The 19,593-nt window shown below is 41.7% G+C and overlaps 1 protein-coding gene across 1 annotated transcript; it reads right to left on the minus strand.

Annotated features, from left to right (window-relative positions):
* Nucleotides 1-12,611: 12,611 nt before the first annotated feature.
* On the minus strand, nt 12,612-13,550 carry ptf1a (pancreas associated transcription factor 1a; the record flags this gene model as incomplete). Its single annotated transcript, XM_079285367.1, has 2 exons — nt 12,612-12,814; nt 12,932-13,550. The coding sequence occupies 2 exons, from the start codon at nt 13,548-13,550 to the stop codon at nt 12,612-12,614; spliced, it is 822 nt and encodes a 273-aa protein (XP_079141493.1).
* Nucleotides 13,551-19,593: the final 6,043 nt, after the last annotated feature.

A 19,593-nucleotide genomic window follows, 5' to 3' on the forward strand; every position in this document is an offset into this window, starting at 1 on the left:
ATTAAAGAAGAATGCAGTCCCACACATTCATTGCATTAGATGTTTTGAGATGAGCTGGAGAGGAAAAACAATGTTAATTAACCAGCAAGTCAATGAAAGTCAATGACAACTCAGGGAAAAGTGAGTTTGGGGCGTCAGTGGGAACCTTGGGTATTCATAGGAGATATCAGTGTCTATAACACTTGGACGGTAGCAGATGTCGGTATTTTGTGACGTATTTATCATGAGAATGTCGGGCCTTAAGAATGGCTGCCTGTCAACTGGCCCCTCTGTCTGTCCAACACTCTGGACTGCCAGCATCCAGAGGATGAGCCCTGATCTTTTAGTAACCCCTGATTCTTTGTCAGGGTTGTTTTGTCCGTTTTTCCCCTGCTTTCACATTAGCTTTTCTATAAATCCTCCAAATGTAATTGTCAGTCAGCCATGAAATGTGTTGAGTACATTCTATTGAGTACAGGATGAACGCTTACCAGTTCCATTAGCTTACATTGTCAGGTTTTACATATCAACTCTGCACACGCAGCCTTGTACCTCTTGGAATATACGACTCCATGATTTACATCCAGTGCTGATGATCAGTGCTAAACTGTGCTGCCTATTACAGGACATGTGACTTTTAGTTTTATCTTGTGACGGTTCACATCTTACGATAAGTTACTCGTCATTTTTCACGTATTTGTCTCCGAAGGTCCAGCAACACGTGTCGATTTTAGCTCGTTTCAGTCATACAAAATACACTGTCGGAGTATTAGGAAAACAACCTAGTTAGGTTTAGGCAACGAAACTACTTGTTTCAGGAAAAGATTGTGAAAACTGACTTATGTTAAAAGTAACTATGGAAGTGCCGTCACTGAAATACGGAAGGTACGTTCACTCTTTGTCACACAAGGGGGAAGGTCATTCTTTTGTTTGACCCATCCAACACTGAAGGGCTTTTGTTGTCTGGTTCATGTTTATGAGGATTATATACAAGATGATTTCGTGGGATATGTACGAATATCAGCGCTTTCTTTTTTGTTGGTGTAGCTACGAATGCTGGATGAGACATTCTGCTCGTGCATCCCTTTATTCTCGTTGGTAAAGCATTTAAGATGACGATAGCAAGAGCCAAATGTTTGAATTTTAATCAACAATGTTTAACGCCTGCATGCAGTGCCATCGCTCTGTGCGGAGCGCTCCAGCGTGCTACGGGACTAGAGAGGGAAGTAAAAGCTGCCTCGTATTTGACACGTTAGGACTGAGAGTGTGTTGACCTTGTGACTGGTAAACTGAACAATCTCTACTGCTGCCAGTGCTTGACTGGCAGACTGAAGAGTATGCTGTAGCTTAGGTGCCTTTGTTGTGCACAACTCAGAGAAATGCCACCACTCTTTAAAGGAATGTTGTCTGTGAGTAACAGCTCACAGACACACAATGGAGGCCATGATGCAGACCTTTTCTTTACATGTTTCCCAGTTTAGAAAGGGAGCAGCTGAGACTAACAATCCCTCACTTCTTCAGTCGGATGCGTCCTATGAGGAACCTTTTTCTAGAAACAGAAACTCAAGTGCACACACGCTCACTCACACACAGGGTCGGAACGGAAAAGATTCCCTCAGTCCATTTGCCATCGGTCCCCCAGTGCGTTGGAATAAGACAAGCCTATAATCAATTAGCTGTTCTCTCTTCATGTGGATGTCAATTAAGCTGGCCGGTGATTGGGGATATGACGCTTTATTAGCTGATCCAGCTGAACTCCTCCTCTGCTTACTACATTACTTACAACCAGTAACCTAATAACAACACTTTCACTTGACATTTATTAGACAGATGTCTCCGACTACAACTCTTGGCACAACATGATGGCACTTCAATACACCAGCAATCATTTGACTTGTGGACTCTGTCGAGAAACATCTCTTGTCAGCACTGAAACCTGCATGAACAATGGCGTTGTTACATTTGTTTTCAGCTCAGTTGAGGCAGTAACGTCATCTCTTCCAGTGTTGATCCTCTCATAGCAGTGAAGGAAGAATGCTGCTGTGTATCAAGTAGTGAATTGCTTTATTCTAATATCCCCATAAGTATTTGGTTGCAGTTAGAATATTGAATTGTAATTGATCTCTTTCCAAGATACATATCTGACCTAGCTGTTTTTGTATAATACTGTAATATAAGAGAAAAATTCATGTTAGATTTGTAGATTTGCAGTGTAATGTAATGTAATGTAGTGTAGTGTAGTGTAGTGCAATGTAATGTAATGTAGTGTAATGCAGTGTAATGTAATGTAATGTAGTGTAGTGTAGTGCAGTGCAGTGCAATGTAATGTAGTGTAATGTAATATAGTGTAATGTAATGTAATGTAGTGTAGTGTAGTGTAGTGTAGTGTAATGTAATGTAGTGTAATGTAATGTAATGTAGTGTAGTGTAGTGTAGTGCAGTGTAGTGTAGTGTAATGTAGTGTAGTGTAATGTAATGTAATGTAATGTAGTGTAGTGTAGTGCAGTGTAGTGTAATGTAGTGTAGTGTAATGTAATGTAATGTAGTGTAGTGTAGTGTAGTGTAGTGTAATGTAATGTAGTGTAGTGTAGTGTAGTGTAGTGTAATGTAATGTAGTGTAGTGTAGTGCAGTGTAGTGTAATGTAATGTAGTGTAGTGTAGTGCAGTGTAGTGTAATGTAATGTAGTGTAGTGTAGTGCAGTGTAGTGTAATGTAATGTAATGTAGTGTAGTGTAGTGTAATGTAATGTAGTGTAATGTAGTGTAATGTAGTGCAGTGCAGTGTAATGTAATGTAGTGTAATGTAGTGCAGTGTAATGTAATGTAGTGTAGTGTAGTGTAGTGTAGTGCAGTGTAGTGTAATGTAATGTAATGTAGTGTAGTGTAGTGTAATGTAATGTAGTGTAATGTAATGTAGTGTAATGTAATGTAGTGTAATGTAATGTAATGTAGTGTAGTGTAATGTAATGTAGTGTAATGTAATGTAATGTAATGTAGTGTAGTGCAGTGCAGTGTAATGTAATGTAATGTAGTGTAGTGTAATGTAATGTAGTGTAATGTAGTGTAATGTAATGTAATGTAGTGCAGTGTAGTGTAGTGTAGTGCAGTGTAGTGTAATGTAATGTAATGTAATGTAAATTAATGTAATGTAATGTAATGTAATGTAGTGTAATGTAATGTAAATTAATGTAATGTAATGTAATGTAATGTAATGTAGTGTAGTGCAGTGCAATGTAATGTAATGTAATGTAATGTAGTGTAGTGCAGTGCAATGTAATGCAATGTAATGTAATGTAATGTAGTGTAGTGTAGTGCAGTGTAGTGCAATGTAATGTAATGTAATGTAATGTAGTGTAATGTAATGTAATGTAAATTAATGTAATGTAATGTAGTGTAATGTAAATTAATGTAATGTAATGTAATGTAATGTAATGTAGTGTAGTGCAGTGTAATGTAATGTAGTGTAATGTAATGTAATGTAATGTAGTGTAGTGTAGTGCAGTGTAATGTAATGTAATGTAGTGTAATGTAATGTAAATTAATGTAATGTAATGTAATGTAATATAATGTAATGTAGTGTAGTGCAGTGTAATGTAGTGTAGTGTAATGTAATGTAATGTAATGTAATGTACATTTTGATCATGGAAGTTCCATAGGATGTGATCAGCTGAAGCCTTTATTCGTGGTGCGGAAGCTCAGAAAAAAGTGTTCAGAGAAAAAATGCAACACTTTGCATAATATTCACATTCTGTGTGAAAGTGCTCATGACAAAAAAAAACAGTTCCAAAAAATATATCGACATGCTAATTACGAGAAGACAGACGCAGTAAGATGCCGTGTTCTGCCCGGTAACTTGTATTTCAGTGTAAATGAACAGGAACTGGATGGAAGTCAATGGATGCTGGAAAATTACAGGATACAAGAAACTCTTAAGCATGTGACCTTTTGAAATTGGCGGAAAAGATGAATTTCTAGTTGTAAGATGCTTTAACTAAATAAAAGCTTCAATGAAAGGTCAGCTCATGTTAATGCTCTATAGTCTTACAAACAGGGAAACAATGGGTTTATGTTTAAGTGTTTATTCATCCTTGTACAATTAATTCACAACTCTAAAACTGCTCCGATATCAGAAGATGAGTTATAAAAGATATATAATGATAATAATGACTTTTATGAAAGGCTTTGTGCATCAGGCTGCTCTCGCACATCGTGAGTCTCCATGGATACTGACTTTAGGTATATTTTACAGCCTGTTGAAGCAGCTCAGGAGGGTTTCCTACTTCACGTCTGCCTCTCCTTTCACAGCCATACTCTATTGGTCTGCAGGAACAACACACAGTGTCGGCACCGAGGCTCGCTATAAAAGTAATTGGTTTCATTGGAAAGTGGCTAAATAGCGCTGGCTGGTTGCGCAGGGCTTCCTGCCGAGTTTGACCGCTCCTGGGTTCATCACGGTCCCTCTGAGGCTGGAAGGCTTCCCAGTCCTCAGCCCCATGGCCACCAGCCACGGCAGGCTCTGACTTACTGCACAGCCGGCTGATCAGCTGCAGGGAGAGAGGAAGGAATGCTTACACGGCTGTTTGAGAACGACAAAGTGTTGTTCCTCTTATAATGCCGACACCATTACTGCAGGATTTACACTGCAAAATTACAAAAGGACACCATTACCACTTCACATGCTTTAACTGTGATATTTCACAATGAATTAGTCTAACTTGACAGGCTTTAAGAGTATTATTTTACAATTGATTACACTATTACCACTTCACATGATTTCCATGTGATATTTCACAATAATTCACACTATTATCACTTAACAGGCTTTACGTGTATATTTTACAATAAATGATACTGTTAACACTTCACAGGTTTTCACTGTGATATTTCATAATATATTCCGCTGTTATCACATGGGCCTTTAACTGTTATATTTCGCAATAAATTACACGATTATAACTTCACATGCTTTCACTGTGATATTTCACGATAGAGTGAACACAGTGAGTTGAGCCAAAGTTATAATGACCGTTATTATACGTTACTAATAACCCTGCAGAATAATTAACCTGCAAAAGAAAAAAGAAATAAATTCGAAATATATTTGGCTTTTTTTTATTCTAAAAAAATAAGCATCTTCACGAGTTTTTCTCGTTTAAAAAAGTACATTACTTCAAAATATATACTGTCCTCGTGGTTCAAATAGACAAGTGTCTCTGGACAATTGCCACATGTTAACGATGTGAAAACTGTCCGTGAGCGTTTTTTTAATCTGGGTTTATTCTGAATGAAAAAGGACCCACACAGTGTCATAGACTAACTTGTCCTTCAAGACCATTTTCAACTCTCTGGACTCCACCAACAGTTTGCATTGCAGTCTCCCCAATTCGGCCAAAAATAAGCTGCTATTTCAACACCATAAGCGCAGTACTTTCTGCATCATGCGGCCTTTTGTTTTTGATTGATTTGACGTCCGCATCATGCTGACTTTCTCCGTCCCGTCGGCTGACTGGAACGGCCTTTTTGTGCCACTTGTCTCGCTCGCACACACACAGCTGCATTTGTCTTGCAAATCCATCCCCGCTGCGCCGCGTTCAGACGAGGAAAAGAGAGCAGTCGGACGTCAGTGAAGTTCAAGCCAGCGAACAAGCGGAGAGGCTGTTCCATAGCAGCCGCTTTTGTCGATATCAAAAACGCAGAGCTGGTGAAAAATGATGCATGCTTTTACACCTCTGACTCCTGGCAACTGGGAGAGGAAGGGATGGGCGGTGTGTGTGTGTTTGTGGGGGGGTATGAAAACCTTTCCCTTTCCCTGAAGGCTGAAGTCAGTGTTGGAGGCGAACAAAAGAGCCTCGGTCTAAACGGGTTGAGTGTCCTCTAGCGCGCGACGGGGATCAGCAGCGCAGAAATAGGAGATGGATGGAGACGCACACGTACAAACGGCCGTGACTGAAATTAGCATATTTGTAATTTATCACTTTTTTTGTGGAGTTATTCATGTTTTTTGTGCTTTTTTTACCGAGTGTTAACGATGTCGGCACAATCATTTGTCAGCGCGTGCGGATAGAGAACGTTCAGCAGTGCATGAATCACTGCTGAAAGCCTGAGATTGTTTCTGTTGAAACATGCGATACATATTTATTATAGTTATGTATTTATTGCTTTTTTGTATTGTGCCTTGAGATCCGCTCTGGAACCAGCCCAGTCTGCTTCATTTCCATATCTTTTCAATGGCGCTTCCTCGTGAATGGACTGTAATATTTCATGACGGGGCACGCAAAAGCTGTGCACAATGCCTCTCATATCCACCCGGCTTTCAGCTGCAACAATGATCATAGCGAGACGTCTTTATGGCTAATTCATTCAAAGGCGCATCTCCCGTCCTCCGGCACGGAGGTCAGCCCGCCGTGTTCCGTCCACCAGGGGGGTTTTCAGAGGCCAGAGGCGGCCAGCTGGCTCCGTAACACAACGAGACGCGCACGCACACGCACACACACACACACACACACACACAAACACACACACACGCTCACACTCACGTCAACATTACGAGCGCGTTCAGTTACTTCTCATCTCAGAATACAAATTGTTTATGATCCGAGCTTGACATTTTGGTGGAGAAAAAATGTCCAAAAGTCATGAAACAGAACCTTTTTTTCTACTCAGACCAAAGACAACTTTTTGGATTGTCTATTGCATTTCCCCACACACCAAGCAGTGACGTTCAAGTTGCCTCGTTTTCAAAACACCGATGTACCAGATTGAGAGACTTTACTTCCATCTAACACTCTTTTAACATGTATCAATATGTTTTCATCCAATATGTTGTGATGAAAATGCCATTTAACGTGTTGTCCCATACACGCACGTACTGGAAATGAAGCAGCATCTTTTCAAAGTCGTTTTCTCGTTACATTCCACTTTTTATTGAACTTTTGATAACATTAAAATGCTGAATTTACATTGTAAATATGTCAGTGGATGCATGACATTGGGCTTTCCATCACCGTTGCTTTATATTTAATTTAGGGTATCCTATTAAAAGTCTCGCGTGGGAACAAAGGATTGGTGCTATTTGTTGTGACTACAAATCACACGTCTCCGGTGCTCTGATGGGTAGGAGTGAGATGCAGCCGAGTTTAGGTGCGTTTTCCCCCCAGCGCGCAGAGAACGCACCGTTACGCAACGAGACGAAACTGGATAACACCATCCGCTTTTACGCATGAAAACACTACACCCGAAATCAAAGTTTATCGGCAGAATCTCATGTTTATATGAAGTTCCTGGTAAAATCTGAATTTTAAATATTAGTAGGCATCCACCCTCGCTGTAATTATACCACTAGAGTCCCGATTGACATTATATTTTGAATAAGGAGGGTTCGCATGAATAAAATCTCTTAGTAACTGATCTTGTTTCGTCAGACATTTTATTTGAGTTATAATTGTCTCCATGCGCACTCACTGCAGTCCCAGTCTGTCGATGCGTTGCCATGGATATTCATGCGCCAAAATAGTGGTCCTTTGGAACATATCCAAGGCAACGATATTTCTCCAAATTAAATAACGTATAGCAATTCCCCTAAAATGTACACGACTGCGTGTAATAAAGAAATAAATCCCTCCTCTGATCATTAACCCGCTATTTATTGTCTCTACCACACTGCTTGTCTCAATAGGGAAAGCTGCTCGTGCGCCCCGGAGCCACTTGTTGCCGGCGCATAAAGTATGAGCCTTTGAGAAGTTAAATATCCCGGAAAGAACACAAGTTAGTATCTCAAGGGCTTCTCAGGGACAAAAGACCAGCGCCTTACCATATGCTTAATGGCTACAGCCGTCCAGCCTTCACTAAAGGCAAAAAGTGGTCCTTTAAAAGTTGGAAAGGCTCCTTTATTTGAGTTAGATGGAGCACTTGCGCACAAAACCAGAAGCGCGCGTTGCCATTGACTCGGCCCCTTTCTCTTTCTTTCAGGAGTCTGAAGCGGCCACCGTCATCGCCCGTTTCACTCCAACATAAGCTTTTCATCACCCGGCTTTGTCCTCGGTGAAAGTAATGCTGCGAATCAAAGAGATGACAATATTTTCCATCAGCTTGGAGACCCTGGACAAGAGCCCTCGAGCTTTGGCAAAAACCAGGGCCGGTTATTCATCCTGTCACTCCGCACCTGTGGTCCTGCATTCAAAGTATACAAACCTGTCCCTATTAACATTAATTATTCACAAACAACACAAAGGCTGAAATAGAGCAGGTTGAAGTCTGTTTATCGCTCCTAAATGTTTTATTCCTCTGAAGATGTGCCCAAAGCTTTTTTTTCTCTCCCTCTCTCTCCCCCGCTGCAAACCGAGTGGCTGTCTCTCTTTCAGCCTTGAGTAGCCCTACAGTTTGGATGTTACAATCGCAGCATCTGCTTAATCTTGCGTATAAAAATATGACACAAAACATGGCCCATAAAGGATTTTTTAAATCCCGGTAATGAGTGATCAAGGTAGGAAACAATGGAGGAGGATGGTGAGAGCCGTATGGCTGCAGGGGCACCCGGGACAGTTTGGTCTCTTGTAGAGAAAACGCCAGGTGATGGCAAGAAAAATCTCCGTTCCGAGGAGCAGGACACACGAAATGCACCTCCTTTCTCCCCTTGAAAAAAAAAGAATTAGAAGACATAAATTTAATTGGCTTATCAAGGCGCGGCGAAAAGAACTCGCTGTTAATTGGCTGGGGGCGCACAAAACAAACGCAGGGACAGGTTTTACCCTGGCTGGCCCGCGCTGCGCTTTCAGCCGGGTGTCACGTCATTGAAAATGTGTTTTATTATTGCAAAACGTCACATGCTTTACAGTTGCCATATTGTGTCCCGGACAAAGGCTGATGGAACATTAAAGACGCGGAAAACGGTGCCAACCCGTCTCGAAGACACTGCAAGGGCCTCTCTCTTTGCTTGCTTTTAGGCAGCTGCTGTCCAGAGACTCAGGCACAAGGACTATGAAAAGAGACAGAGACAAAGTTTGAACTACCAGGTGCATCCCCCGGGAGAACGCGGCGGAGACCGATCTGTTCCAGCGGGACGGGGGGAAGCGCTCTTAAAGATGTAATTTAGATGGGAAGTTTGCGTCTGAGAGGATAAAGAGCGCGCGGGTTAAAGGGAGAGCGATCCCGGCTCTGCCTCCCCTCCTCGCCACGATTGTCCTCCCGCTCCCTGCTCCACACAGCTGACCTATATTGGTTACCAGGCTCACCGGACCCATAGATCAGCTAAGAGATCTTCAGCGCACGGACCTGAGAGCCTGGGCAGATCAGCCTCACAGCTACCACACTGATATCATGTTGGACAGGAGAAGGGGAGAAAAAGAATCAAGGGTATTAATGGTGGCTCCATGGGGTTGTATTTCCGATGCGGGATAATCTGAAAATCAAGCCGATTTGTTGGGCGTCCCACCCAGCGTGCTAACATTCGGGCTCAAAGCGGATTTGGCAGCATTAGAGGCGACACAACCTTTCTTCTCATTCATGTATCAGTCAAAGCTGTAGCTTCACACCTTCACTGGTGCGTTTCGCCACAAAAGGGTTTAGACTCGTTGGACTTTTGTTAATTCACGTTTCAGCCCAATTTTTCAGCGCAAACCAACACACTAGTCAGCCTGCTGGTGCGTAAAAGTGCCAATCTCTGCATTCTGCAGCTAGGACGACGCGAGGCGACCCTTCGACAGTGTGACTGAACCGCCACGAAGCTCTGCCGTGGAAAGCCCAGCAAGCAACAAGGGTCGCTGAACGGTGTTGCGTCCATTATTGGACCGAAAGTCCCCGTTGGGGGGCCAGGAGGGTCATTTGGGATTCGGAGGGGTGCTGATTGAAAAGTGGCCTGATACTTATAACAGGTGAAACTCCAGGGGAAATTCACCCCCTTAAACGTGTACAGGTGACGTCAATAGCAGCCGAGTTTGATCTAACAGATTAAAAAAGAGAGAAAAATAAAACAGATCTTTAAATTGTCAAATTGTAGATACAATAGAATGCAAATGTCTTTGCTGTCACATTACTTTTATGTGCATCTTTAGTAAAAATATCAACATATTTCATGAGGCAGCGCATGGAGTTCATGTGATTTGACTCACAGGTGAGGAAGAAAATGTACAAAAATACAAAATGAAGACTAAAGACGCCTATTTTAAAGACTAATCTCTTTCAGAATCAGGGTTTTTGCAATTATAACGAAGGTCTGAAATGGATCTGAAATATGTAATTTCAAGGTGCTAATGAAAATGTTGAAGTTCTTGAGTAGATCACTGAGGCAATTACAATTTCCTTCCGTCTTCAGCGATGATGAAAAAGAGCAAAGTCATGCGCATTTAATGCCTGGAATTAAATCAATTATAATGACCTTCCATGTCAGTCTGAGCTTTTTGTTTTTTCTCAGAATTGTTAGTTGGGATTTCGAGTGTCCAGATTTCAAATATATACTCTCAGTTTTTTTTTCCTGAAATACGACTGAATTCGAAATTTTCTTTCAGAAATAACACTATGGGATTTCCCCGTCCTATTATTTATACTTTAATCAATTCTGAATTCATTCTCACAATATTGAGATTCATGAAATGAAAAAGAAAAAAAAATAATGAAGTAAAGTAAAATAAAATAATATAATAATAAAAAAATGAAAAAATAATAAAGAATTATAATAATAATAAAAAAAATAATAAAATAAAATAATAATAAAATAAAATAATCTGGGCAGTGTACTGCCTGTCTGCCTAATATGGTGAATCAGTGGCCTTTCAGCTCAGTGCCACAAACCTTTCTCAACCAAATGACGCTTGGCGTGGCCCTCTAATGGCCCGGCCTACAACCAAAGGAAATAAAACCTGTCAGACTGTTAAAAAATGCTCGTATCCTTTTTAAGGCCTGCCAAGCCCGTATAGCCGGAGTGACAAGATAGCCCGGAGTATTTCAGCCTGTCCATTCCGCTTCGCTGCGACCGCACCAAAGGATGCCGAGAGGCGCTCCGTGCACTAAAAAACTCCACGGCACAAAGGCGCTAAGGTGCGAGGACCTACAATGCTACCACTGTTTTAAACCTCCCGGCTCCACTGCTGCGCAATCAAAGCGGAGCCGGCCCCTCCTGCCAAAGAGATGAAGTTGCCCGGCATTGAGTCGCAAGCATTTGACTTTCCCATGGCTGTAATAGGATTACATGGTCCTGTCGCGCTTGAGGAGCGGACGGACTCACAGAGGACCTGCAGAGTCTGCTCGGAGAAAGAGAGAGAGAGAGAGAGAGAGCGAGAGAGAGAGAATAAAAAATGGATTAATGTGGCATCCTTAAAAAAAATTAAAAAAATGTATCTATAAAAGAATCTGCTAATTACTCTGATGAACAGAAATGCCTGCTGTGCTGGAAGGTTTTCTAAGAAAACTTAATCCAAACTTTCACAATTCTTGCAGCAGCGCCGCTCTGCACGTCGCATCATCTGTGAGTGTTTGCAGCTTTTCTTTAAGGGGGGGGGTGGGGGCACCCGGTTCATCTAAGCAGAATGTTGGTGGTGTGGGGGCGGCCGCACAGGAGGACACATGTTGGAGGGGATGACAGAGATGCACGGGAAAATCCGTCCCGGCAGCACCTGGCAGCACAGAGCGGCATTCAACAGCCTCCCACCACCCCGCTGCACGCCCGCGTGCGCTTTAAACACCTTCTGCTTTCGTGGGGTGTCGCCTCATTAGCATCTCATTTGCATATTTATGTAGCAATATTTGGGGTTTTGGGGTTATTTTCTAATTCTCACTCCATCCGATGTTTGCAATTATTCAATGGCACATTTTGATAATAATAATAACATGCATGCATTATGGTATGATTAGATGCGTCATTCAGTCTAGTATACCAGCAATCACATGATTATGGTATGCACATTAATTATGATCACTCTTTATTAAACATGAACCTATAAGACGAAATGATTTATGTCAGATAGCTCATTTCCATCTGCAGATTATTACTGTGAATATTTGAAGGTCCAACTTTTACACTGACATAAAACTAAAATGATATCTCAAAAACGTTGGTGACAAAAGAGGCTTATAATAAACACAGTTTGTCATAAACAAGAAACTTAAACGTTAATGTTCAGTTTCTGAATGGAAAAATGTGTCTCCGTTAAAACCAACCGTTGGTGTTGGACAAAAAAAAAAGCTCCAAGAGCTTTCATGTATATATCAAAGATAATTAATGAATCTTCAACCTTAACATTTGTGGTTAGGTTAATAAACATAACATGTTCATGCTGAACACTGTATAATAAAATACACACATATTAGATATTTTCATCAGTAAGTGCTTTTATTTGCAGATTCAATATAAATATAAATCATCGTAACAATGTAAAAAATATGTTTCTCTCATTCATTGTAATTAAATTAAAACATATATTATAACTTGTGAAAAAACAACAATAATAAATACATGATTGCCAGTTTCCTGAATTACAAAAATTAAATTATCAACATGATAAAACTATTTACAACATTGAATACAATATCTGTACAGTATAAGCTCACACGGTGCTCATGTATTTCTTCGCAATGCGCCTTCGAGTGCACATTCAACATTTTCAATGTGCGTGTCTGTCGGATGAACTCTGGTGGTTCCCTTCAGACCACCATGCCGAAAGGAGGCTCGTTTTCAATATCTGTGAGGCCCGGTTTGTTGTGCAGTTTTCGGGGGTCCTCCGGTGTCCAGACCTTGGCTGTGCGGATGATGTTCTGCTCCCGGAGTTGCTTCTCATCGGACCAGGACAGAGAGTGACCGGCCAGGGGAGGCAGGCCGTAGTCCGGGTCGCTAGGGGAGGGAGACCCTGAAGAGAGAAAACAACGAGAGAATTAGTGTTAAGCTTGTTTGTTTTTTCTTCCTCTTTTTTTTGTTTTCAGCCCCCCCAAAAAGCAGCATTTACAGGTGTGCTCTGTGAACCTACTTGTTCCTCTGTGGCAAATGATGACCTTCTTGGGCTGCGCGTGCGACTCGCTGCTGGAGTTTCTGATGGGCAGGTCGGACTGCACGAGCTCAGCGAGGAAGTTGATGTAGCCGATGGCGAGACGCAGCGTGTCCACTTTGGACAGCCTCTTCTCGTAGGGCAGGGTCGGGATGTGGGTGCGAAGCCCCTCGAACGCGTCGTTGATGGACTGCATCCTCCGCCGCTCCCGGACGTTGGCCGCCTGCCGCAGGTGCTGCATTTCCGTGTCCGACCTCATCCGCCGCCGCCGCTTCAGCAGCGGCCCACCGTGGTGGCCCATCCGCGGGGACAGGTCCGGGGTGCTGTCGGCGCAGCCGTACGAGAACGTGGAGGACGAGGAGGAGAAGGACAGGTTGCCGATGTCGTAGTCCCCATCGTGCGGCGCCGCTCTGCCGCCCGCGTCTTTGCCGTAATAGTCTTGGAAGTGGCTGGCGAGGAAGTCGACGTCGTCATCCAAGAAGTCATCAGTGTCCAAGTGTCTGTCCCTGGAGGACTGGTCGGTGAAGAAGTCATCGTCGTCGAAATAAGGAGGGGAGGAGAAAGAGTCGAGTCCGGAGAAAGAGTCCAGCACGCTGTCCATCTTTGTCCTCTCTCTGTCCAGTTGTCGCGGTAAACAATGACACAGTGTGTTTGTCTTTTATCGCCTCTGCGTTCGCTGCTCGCGGTGGTCAACAGTTAGTTTTAGTTGAAGAACCGGCACGCGAGGATTCTTTATAGCGACATCCATAGTCGCGTGCCGCTTGCCGGGAGTGCCAACCAATCACGGCTCTGTCCGCGAGGCGCACCTCGCGATAAGTCCCCCCCCCCCCCCTCCCCTCCCAGACACCACGCCCCCTATGTCCCCACTGTCCGGGGTTGAAGTAACATCTCAACTCTGCGCTGACACCGGCCGTTCTGCTGGACCAGACTCCGTTTACAAACCACTCAATTTAGAGTTCCCATTCTCTCTTCTAACCGTAAAGCCTAAAATGTTTTCTGTGACAGGTTTAGACGACAGTCGATACACCGTTATGACCCCGGCTTTTTCACTGACTAGTGACACTCATATATAAGCCGATTTCCAGAAATCGTCCTGTTGAGAATTACTGTACCTGAATAAAAGCAGTCAACGTGACCTCGCAAGAACGTGCCCGAATTATGCTTTATGGTTAAAACAGGCTGGTAGGACCTGAAGCAACAGGTTTTCATAAATTCATTGAGTTTCTTTCAAAACAAAACAAACATTCATGTTACAGTTATTGTTATTATAGGTGGCTCAAAACTCTTTATGGCTCATGTGCAACAGGTTGCTGCCAAAACAATCATTTTATTATTGTCATTACGCCATCATTATTATTGTTGTTGTTGTTGTTATCGTTAATGTATGTATTTATTCTTCTTTTATTTTTCACCTTTAACGTATCTTATGTTTTACATATGTTTATACTTATTTCTAATTGTTAATTCAAATTGAATGAAATCAATTCAACACATAACGGAGAGATCATGTTTGGAATGTGAACGGGCACTTGCAAAAAGCAAAAAAAAAACCTTTTAATAACCATGTGTGACACATAATTGATATGACAGTTTTTTTATTGACACATGACACATGGCGCAGAATGTGGAGGAAGCCGTCAGCATGTCGCTCTGAGCGGCTGAAGAACACGTGAGAGCAGCCCGCCTGGTGACCTGCAGAAGAGCCCTCAGCGCGGTCATTTATTCAGCGGTAAGTGGGCAGCACCGCGCCATAAATACGTGCACCAGTAGAGTGGTCGATGGGCCACTTGTGCCAGCCACTGCGGTTTTGATTGGGACGACTGGTTGACAAATAAAGGCACAGTGGTGGGCCCTAAAGAGCGCGCGCGCGCCTCTCGGACACCTCACGCGACGTGTTAACGCACCCTGGTACACCGAAAAGGAGACTACCCACCGGCCCCTGGGGGTCTGTAAGAACACATCTATTCAGTCCATTCAGCCAGAGGGCTCACTTTGTTTAGAAAGACGGCCCTTTCGCGGCGCACGGCTGGGTGCGCGCGCACCGCGTGTCTGCGGATGGAAAGCTGCAACACGGACCGTGGCCGTGGGAAGAAGGCCATTTGCGTCCAGTCAATGCAACATGTCGTGTTATAAATGAGGCTTGTGTTTTGCTGTCTACATAATGAAGCCGTAGCGGGGACAGACGCACAATGCACGCACGTCCCGGTACCGACCAGGTGCTGAACGCACAACACAACACCAAACCCTGACAGCACCCTGGACTGCGCTTTAAAGCGGCACCATAAGAAGAAGAAAAAAAGACATCCTCCATCAGCATATACGTCACTAAATATCAACGGATTCCTCATTGTGTCTGTTGTGCTTCATCAACATCATCACACTGTTGGATACATTAAGTTCAGACAATACAGAGAAAAACAGTGTTTTTTCATGCACTGTTCCATTTTCATGGTTTGGACTGTTTAACATGTCTTTGTTCAGACAAAATACACATTCAATTGTTTATTTCACTATTTTGTCTGTAGGATTCTCCTAAATTCACCAAAGGTTACCGTTTGCCTCATTTGCATATTTAAACATAATTTTAAAACATATATAATACACAAATTGTCTTAACATCAGTAATCAATGGGGAAGTTTCATGGTGATATCTATTATTTCATGTTTTTTACCCTATCCACATGGAGTGTCTTCAACATGTCATTTTACAAAACCTTTCATTTTAAAATTTAAAATTTTAAAAGTTTTTTTCACAGACTCTGAGCCAGAGATCTCCACTTCAGCAGCATTTACATACAAACTGTCCAGTTCCATTCTAGTCTGAACGTTTACAGGTTTTGTTCATCTACCATTCATAGCCTTTTTTACATCACATTTTATGAATAAAAAACATGGAAAAGCATGCAGGCTCCCCACACAGTTCAGCAGACTGACTGTCTGTGTGGAACTTATTTCAGTATTTAGAACATAATTAGATCATAAATAACATGATACATCATACTGACTGTTTAACAAATGAATAGAGACTCATCTTTTTCTAACGAAATATAAATTGACCTTTTGCACCGGTGGTATAAGAGGAAGGAGTGACTCAGTTGGTGACAGGTGGGATATCATTTATTCTTCTACTTTCAGGAAATGCAAACATTTCGGAGGCAGCTTGTGAACTAACCATCAAGAATACACGGTTCTCAAAGTGAGCTGTGTGGGGGCCTGGAAGTATTTTTTATTTAAAGTGCCCCCGAATCTTTAGCGCGCGGCCTGTCACTATATGGAAACACATAATAAGCATAAAGGTAACGCAGTGAAACCTCATGATGGCAAAGTGATGACATCTTCATGTCGCAATATTTTCATATATCATCCACCAGTTTCACTGGATGTCTTTTGTCTTTCTGTCCTCGTGATGTGTTACCGACAGACACAAACACTCCAATACATGCAATGTCTTTACAAACATCCCGCGGGTAAAAAAAAAACAATTTTCAAACTGAGAACAATTTGCAATAATTTCTAACATCCTCATTTACCTTCTTTGATTAAAGCCGTATCACCAAAGCAACAGCGTGTGTGTGCGTTTTGCACTGACATGTTAGACAAGTGTGTGTGTGGGTGTGTGTGTGTGTGTGTGTGTGTGTGTGTGTGTGTGTGTGTGTGTGTGTGTGTGTGTGTGTGTGTGTGTGTGTGTGTGTGTGTGTGCCCACCCCTCCTTTTGCTCCAAATCAGATGATAATTCGAACCGTGCAGGTTTTTAACGCGCCGTGACCGCGCGCTCCACGCCGTCTCATTGATGAACGCGCTGTCATTCTGAACGGGCCGACCTGCGCGAGCGGAGCAAGTGTTTCGGTTCCCATGCAGTCCCTCGGTCTGCAGCATGCAGCAGGCTGGACTGTGCATTAAGACCTCACTGTGCACGCCAGGGGTGGTGGTGGCGGGTAGAGAGGGCAGCGCGCGCACACACGCAAATTTGACGAAATCAAATAGTAATCATCAAATACGCGATGAGATGTAAAGTCTCATAAAGCCTATGAGACAACGAGTTGACCCTCTGTTGTGAGATTGTATTCAGCATTGATCTTGTTTATCTTCCTCTGTTGCATTTCAATTGAAATCGACCCCAAATGTATATATCGATATACATTTGGAAATACATAAACAATAAATATATATATACAAATCAAAATTTTCTAATAATTTTCTTTTCAAGAAAGAGGAAAGTAATTTGTTACCAATTATATAAAATAGGAATTTCCTTCAAAGAGCTCCATTTAAATGTGATTTTTTTGTTTGAAACTTAATCTACACATAATAAAAATATATATACAATTGTAGCTGTGCAAAAATAATGCATTGACCATCCATCTGTATAAGTAACAAAGTACATATTCTTTATAGGAAACCTAAACTGTCATTATGGACCCATAAAACAATGCATTACTGTTCCTGATCCGCATCTTGTCTTTATCACAGTTTCTCTAGCTTTGAATTTCTACCAAAAACGTTGAGGATAAATCTCTCTCTTCTCCCTCCTATGAATGCTGTGTGTGTTTTCAGTTTGCCTATCAGCACCTTGTCCGTCAACAAAGAGGAAAAGGAAATCCAGAAAGTGAACTCCAGCAGACAAATGTGTTGAATCAGATGTTGGGCTAATCCTCCCACACAGAGATTGAGTGGTAATCCCTCTAATCTCTGCTACAGGGGATTATCCATCTGGATCACTAAACACATTAAAGGGATTTGCTGAACAGTAATTTAACAACTCCAGTCGATGCATCTCCCCTTTGCTCGCTGGTCACTTGAAGGTCGCTGCATTCAGCTGATTCTTGATTTCCATGATAATTTAATGACATATATTATTATTTTTCATGACATTCTACACTATGACATTTTCTATGGCATACCATGACGCTTTTTTGGCATACTATAGTATGACATTCTCATACTATGTCATACTATCTCATACTATAACAAAAAGAAGAAGAAAAAAGGGTGGAGATGAAAGGGATCTTACTGTCAAAAATGTTATCTTTTGGAACAGCACACTATAGTCACCGATACATATATATAAAGGAAAAGCAATAACTATTTACACTGGATTTCTGTTTGTTTCCGCTATGACACATTTATGGCACACTATGTATTTATGGCTTACGATACTATGGCTTTTACAGTAAAGAATACAATGAATTTATGACATTATTGTGACATACTACAGTTTGACATTTTTAAGACACACTTGCTATGGCAATATTTTGTACTTTTTCCTTGGCATACTACATTATATTATTACTAGTGCTGGGCAACGATTAAAATATTTAATCGCAATTAATCGAATGGATTTTTTGCGATTAATCGCATTGTTATGACAAAGTTGAATAATGAATTCAAAAGTAGTGTATTGCGCACTTTTATTTTAAAAGTACTGCTATATGAACAAAAGGCCAATAACATTTGGTTTGCAAACACTTATTAAAACAAATAAGTTGCTTTTTAACAACAGTATTGTCTTTACACAGTAGCGATCATATTTCTTATATTATATCATTCTTATATCATGTGTATTTTCCCTTTAACTCACGAGATGCAGGCAGCATGTTTTATACTTAATGTGAATATAATTCATACTTTGTTGGCATCTTATTCTGAAAACCGGATGTTCGTCTGAAGAAACCGGATGTTGTCTCATGCTAATATTTCCGCTAACTTTCAAAGTCCTTCGCTCGCTCCCGACCTGTGTGCCATTTAAATGAGTTTACTGTGAATGTCAGCATATAGGTGCACTAACAAGTAAGTGTGTGCTGACTTTACCGCAGCGATGTCCAGTAGTCTCCAGGCAGAGCAACAGCTGGTGCACGTTGTAACTCCGCTTGTCTTGCTTTTGTTTATCTAAACTTCTCCCACAAGCTGCATCAACGTATTTTCTGAAGACTTCCACGGACTTTCAAAATAAAAAAAATGCATTAACGCGCTATAAAATAATTGTCTGCGTCAATTAATGAATGCGTTAACGCGATAATAACGCGTTAACTTGCCCGGCACTAATTATTACATTTTATTTTAAAGTCTTGCTATATTATTTGATATGCTATGACATATTTATGGTTTACGACACTATTGCTTTTTATAGTACAGTATACAATTACATTGTTTATGACTTTTTATGACATATTACATTTGCATTTCTAGGAAATGTTTTGTGACATATTATGTGATGACATTTTTTTTATGGTATATTATAATATGACTGGCTGTCCACTGGTTGGCATGGTGATTCCGCCATGCTGCTGGTTGCAGAGGATAAGCTCAACAGCAGGCCATCTCTTCATATCTCTGATTGTTCAGCCTATGAGCAACATTTCTTTCCATCTCTTTAACATTCCACCGATATTGTAGCTCGCTAGAGCTTAGATTCGTAATTTATCATCTCAATATAGATTCTGGCACCAAACAACACAGCAGATGACAGTATTGATGTGTAACTTTAGCCCACCACTCTGAGCTGATTCTGGTTTAACTGCAGTCTTTGCTTCCCTGTGTTTCTCCAGCAGCTCCTCAAACAGGACGGAGACACACAAAAAACACATTACAGACTCACAATCATGAAAATACAAAATTCATGTCATTTGACTTTTGCAGTTTCCAGC

This window comes from Melanostigma gelatinosum, assembly GCF_949748355.1.
Source record: "Melanostigma gelatinosum genome assembly, chromosome: 15".
Taxonomy (NCBI): Eukaryota; Metazoa; Chordata; class Actinopteri; order Perciformes; family Zoarcidae; genus Melanostigma; species Melanostigma gelatinosum.